Source organism: Octopus bimaculoides, chromosome 4 (genome assembly GCF_001194135.2).
Source record: "Octopus bimaculoides isolate UCB-OBI-ISO-001 chromosome 4, ASM119413v2, whole genome shotgun sequence".
Lineage (NCBI taxonomy): Eukaryota > Metazoa > Mollusca > Cephalopoda > Octopoda > Octopodidae > Octopus > Octopus bimaculoides.
The window spans coordinates 73646214-73652033 of NC_068984.1; the positions used below are offsets into that span (position 1 = coordinate 73646214).

General features: G+C 37.2%; 1 protein-coding gene across 1 annotated transcript in view; it reads left to right on the plus strand.

The window, feature by feature from the left end:
- The window catches only part of LOC106870898 (cilia and flagella-associated protein 47), a 195878-nt gene that overhangs the window by 87606 nt on the left and 102452 nt on the right, over positions 1-5820 (plus strand). The window contains exon 29 of the mRNA XM_014917133.2: positions 1924-2020. Coding sequence (XP_014772619.1) covers positions 1924-2020 — 97 coding nt within the window. The remainder of the gene's footprint in view (positions 1-1923; positions 2021-5820) is intronic.

The window sequence follows — 5820 nt, forward strand, 5'->3', positions numbered from 1 at the left end:
GGTTGGTTGGCTGGTTGGTTGATTAGATGGTTGGTTGGTTGGTTGGTTGGTTAAATGGTTGGTTGGCTGGTTGATTGGTTGGTTAGATGGATGGTTGGATGGTTGGTTGGTTGTTTGTTTGTTTGGTTGGTTGGTTGGTTGGTTGGTTGGTCAGTCGGTCGGTTGGTTAGTTGGTCAGTCGGTCGGTCGGTTGGTTGGTTGGTTGGATGGATGATTGTTTGGTTGGATGGATGGTTGGTTGGTTAGTTGGTTGGATGATTGTTTGGTTGGATGGATGGCTGGTTGGTTGGTTGGTTGGATGATTGTTTGATTGGGTGGTTGGTTGGTTGGTTGGTTAGATGGATGTGTGAAGGCTGCTTGGTTGGATAATTAGATGGTTGGTTGTTTGCTTGCTTTGACAGGTGGATGTTTAGTTGGTTGATTGGTAGATTGGTTAATCGGTTCACTGATTGGCTGGATGGATGGATGATTGGTTGGTTGGTTGATTATGAAATTATAAATGACATGTTTAATAACAGGCACATTAACAATTAGAACAACAAATTCAAAATGCCGTAATTATCGAAGTAATAATTTTTGTTGTCTATATTATTTCAAAACAAAATGTTATTTAATGTCAGTGTTGTTGTTGTTGTTGTTGTTGGTGGTGGTGGTGGTGGTGGTGGTATTGTTAGTAAAGTTTTTTGGGTTTTTTTTTTCTTTTTTTGTTTTTTTTCTTCTTTTTTTGGTGTTGAAGGTGGTGTTGCTACTGATGCAAAAAGCTTTTAATCTGTGATAGTTTAAAAAATAGCAAAAAATATTGCTTTAATGTTCTTTTTTGGATTTCATATTTTTTTTAAATCTATCAATTCTTTTTCTTTTTTTGCTTTACTTCCTCTTCCTGCATCAACATCATCATCATTATTCTCATTCTCATTCTCATTCTCACCAACTTTATATAAATCATCATCATCGTCAGTGTCATTATCATTATCAACAACAGTATCATCATCATCATCATTATTTCCACCACCATTTTCTCATCATCATTATCCTCATCATTTTCATGTAGAGGTGAAAAGTTTGATGAAAATAGGTTTTGCCATTGTTATCATCATCATCATCATCGTTTAACATCCGTTTTCCATGCTGGCATGGGTTGGACGGTTTGACTGAGGACTGGCAAGCCAGAAGGCTGTGCCAGGCTCTAATCTGATCTGGCAAGGTTTCTACAGCTGGATGCCCTTCCCAATGCCAACCACTCCGAGAGTGTAGTAGGTGCTTTTAACATACCACTGGCACAGGTGCCAGTCAGGCAGCCCTGGCATTGTTCACGTTCGGATAGTGCTTTTTACACACCACTGGCACAGGAGCCAGTCAGGGGGCACTGGCATCAGCCACGTTCGGATAGTGCTTTTTACATGCCACCAGCACACATCCTCATTTAATGCTCATTTTCCATGCTGGCATGGGTCGGACAATTTAAGAGGAGCTGGACAGCTGGAGAGCTGCCCAGGTACCTATTCTTTGTTTTAGCATTGTTGCTATAGTTAAATACCCTTCTTAAAATCAACCACTTTACAGAGTGTACTGGGTGCTTCTTATGTAGCACGAGCTCAGGTTCTTTTTATGCGGCACCAGCACTGGTGCTTTTTATTATCATTTCCATCATCAATGTCATAGTCATTGTCATCGTCATCATCATCACCACCACCACCATCACCCTGATGCAGAGATGAAATAGTTGCTGCAATAAGGGCACTGGGTATTGAACCTGGCTGTCAAAATATGAACAGAGGCTCAGCACTATTCTGTAACATGGAATTTCATTCTGGTTATCATTAAATGATTTGTAATCTTGTATTTTTTTTTTTGTATTTTCATGTTTTTGCCTTTTATTCTTTTTTTTGTTCTTTTTTCTTTTTTTTTTTTAAACCTCTCCAGATACTTCTGAGGAGATCATCTGCTGCCTTAGTTTTAAGTCTGAAATTCCTGTCTCATTTCGAGGATTAGTCAAATTCACAGACCAGCATGAGAATTGGTAAGCCAATATTTTCTTTCATCATTAATTTGGATAATCAGTCAAACATATAAAGGAATTAACTACTCAAACCAATACCATGGGTTATGATGAACCAAGTAGGCTTTGATGTACTGAATGATGTGCTCTAAAAAGATTCTCTATCTTAAAATACAGCTGACCAACCATGTTTCCCTGACTATGGTGTGCTGATGAGGCCCAGTAAGTCAGAAACATGTCTGCTCATCATTAATTATATGAATGACTAGGCTAAGCATCTCAGCAGTGATTCCTGATGGGCCAGGGGCTTTCCCTGTCTTCATATCTTTAATTGGGTCTACATTTGGCAGACTGTCCTTCCCTCAATCATTTTCTACATTTAGCAGCCTTTCATATTGACATTTACAAGCTTCTTTCTTTGCAGAATCATTAAAAGCAAGTGAACCATCATCCACGTGGAACATTTCTTCTATGACATCATGATTTTCTCTCACACTGTCTTGCAATACAAAACACTTGAAGTCTCTGGTCCTCACATCACAGTATATTGGCAAACTTCTTTTCTACTTTTCCCTAGGCTAAATACACCTGTCTCTTTGCTTCCTTTCTGGCTGTCTGATACAGTTCCATGCTACTACCACACTTACAGTCCTTCCAGGCCTGTTTCTTTTCTCTAATGGCCTTGTCAACTACACTGTTCCACCACCATATCACCTTAGGTCAAGAAGGGGGTTTGTGCCAGCCACAAATTTGGTCAGTGGCCCTCAGCAGATTGTCCTGTAAGAACCACCAGTTGTCCTCCATATCATATGTCGCTACACATCAAATTATAATCATTATCATTTCATTACTGCATGCAAATTAGGTGAGCAGGTATTTTATTTTAAAGTTTGGCGACAAGTCTTCTCAAATCTCAAGAATTTTCTTGAGTTTCCTGCATAATTATAGGACAGTATGTTTCTGCAGGTTGACGATGCAAGTTTCAATTCCAATTTCTTTCAGTTTTTTAGGTTAGAATTTTGGGTGTTGTGCCAAGCACACCAATTACTATAGAAATAATTGTTGTCTTGGTCTTCCACAGTCTCTTCAATTCTCTGGTTAGATCCTGATATTTTTCATTTCTTTCCATTTCTTTAGTACCAACTCTGCTGTTATAGGAAATGGTAAAAATCTATGATCTTACATTGTTTGTTTATTTTTGTCCTCTATAGTCACAGCCAGTTTTCTTGCTTCAATGATATGGTCAGTGTTTATGGAGAAACCCCACAAGATCTTTTAATTCACATTTTCTGTCACAGCCTCTGTTTCATGTTCACACCATTTTTCTGTTGTATTGAAGTCACGCACTTGACCAACATCCCAATGTATGCTTTTACCTACACAGTCATGTCTGTGTTTATCCTCCTTTTGTGTTAGTATTTTGCACTCACGCAAAAGATGATTGATACTTTTGTCTCCTTTCCTACAGATTCTATATTTGTTGTCTGACTGAGTTTTGTTGATCTTTACGTTTTATCAAATTTGTTCTAAGGGTTTGTTCCTAAGTGACTATAATTAGCATTTCTGTCTCTCATATCAAGTTCCTATCTGTCAACCAGGGCCAGTGATCTTTACTTTTAGCATTCTTGGTTTGTTGCATGACTTGGTAATGTAATTTCATTTCTTTGTTTATTTTGTTGTTCTTCTTTTTCTCCTTGAATTCTCTTACTGTTTCAGTCACTTTTTGGGTATCGCTGGCTGATATTATTCTTTCTTTACTCTACACAACATAATTTTTCAGACCCAGTATCACAGTATTAATAGATTATTGTTACTATTATTATTATCATTATTATTCAGTAGTTTTATTTTTACAATGTGCTTTCACTTCACTACCGAGCGCAGCTCTGTGTGCCTTGGGTATGTGCTGTGGTTTGCTGTGATGCTCTTATGGTTACTGTATTGAAAGTTATTATTATTATTATTATTATTATTATTATTATCGTTATTATTATTATTGTTGTTATTATTATTATTATTATTATTATTATTATTAGTATTTCTAAGGTAGCAAGCTGACAGAATCGTTAACATGCTGGGCAAAATGCTTAGCAGTATTTCGTCTCTAGCTACATTCTAAGTTCAAATTCCATCGAAGTCGACTTTGCTTTTCATCCTTTCAGGGTTGATAAATCAAGTACCAGTCAAATTCTGGGGTCGATGTGATTGACTTACCCCTCCCCACAAATTTCAGGCCTTGTGCCTGTAGTAGGAAGGATTATTATTATTATTATTATTATTATTATTATTAGTATTATTATTATTAGCATGCTGGACGAAATGCTTAGTGGTATTTCACCCATCGCTATGTTCTGAGTTCAAATATCGCCAAGATCAACTTTGCTTTTCATCCTTTTGGGTTCAATAAATTAAGTACCAGCAAAACACTGAGGTTGATGTAACCAACTAGTCCCCTACCCTACAAATTTCAAGCCTTGTGTCTTTAGGAGAAAGGATTATTATTGTTATTATTATTTTTATTATTATTATTAAAGTAGGAAGCTAGAAGAATTGTTAGCATGCTGGGTGAAATGCTTAGCAGCATTTCGTCTGTCTTTAAATTCTGAGTTCAAATTCCACTAAGGTCAACTTTGCTTTTCATCCCTTCAGGTTCAATGAAATAAGTACCAGCTGAACCGGGCCATTTAAGAGTACCCTTCAATCATTGAGCAATAAACTGTGCTTGAAAAGACCTGTTGAGTCAAATGAAATCATTATCGTGGCCAATGCCAGTACTGCCTGACTGGCTTCCATGCCAGTGTCACATAAAAAGTACCATATGAACATGATCAATGCCAGTGCCGCCTGACTGGTCCCATGCTAGTGGCAAATAAAAAGCACCATTTGAGCACGGTCAATGCCAGTGCCGCCTGACTGGCCCTCATGCCAGTGGCATGTAAAAAGCATCAACTACACTCTCAGAGCAGTTGGTATTAGGAAGGACATCTAGCTGTAGAAACCTTACCAGATCAGATTGGAGCCTGGTGCAGCCTTCTGGCTTGCCAGTTCTCAGTCAAACCATCCAACCCATGCCATTATGAAAAGTGGACGTTAAGTGATGATAATGATGATGAACCTTGAAGTTGATGTAACCTACTTTCCCTTCTCCCAAAATTGCTGGCCATATGTCAAAAAATTTGTTGTTGTTGTTGTTGTTGTTGTTATACAGGTGAGTTAGAAGGTTAATAGATAAGCAGTAAAATAGATGTATGTGCATATGTACAAACACAGCCAAATTAATCCAACACAATCTTGCCATCATCCAGCATTACAGATTTTTTCTTGATAAAAATAATTTTAAAAAAATAAAAAACAATGGCCATTTCCATGATTAAACATTAATTTTCATCTAATTTACTGAATATGAATTAAAATTTTAATATTATGAAGCACCATGATAAATTTCGTTTCCTACTTTCACACATTAATAATGATCTAATTGTTTACCTTTTTGTTGCTGCCATTGATGTATTTTTGTGTTGCTTTTTTTTTTTTTTTGGATACATTTGTTGTTGGTTTTTGTTGCTTTGTATTTTTACGCTTGTGGTTGGAGTTGCAAGCATGTTGTTGCAGAAGTTGTTGCTATAGTCACTGGTTGTTGCTGTTGTTGTTTTTGCGGTTTTTGGCTTCTTTTTGCTTTGATAGTGGTTGTGGTGGGGGTGAGGGTGGGGTTGTTTGTTGTCATTATTGTTGTTGTTCTTTTATGCTTTTGGCTACACTTGTTATTGTCTTCAGCGTCATTTCTCTTTTATCTTTTATTATTTACTTGTTTCACGCATTAG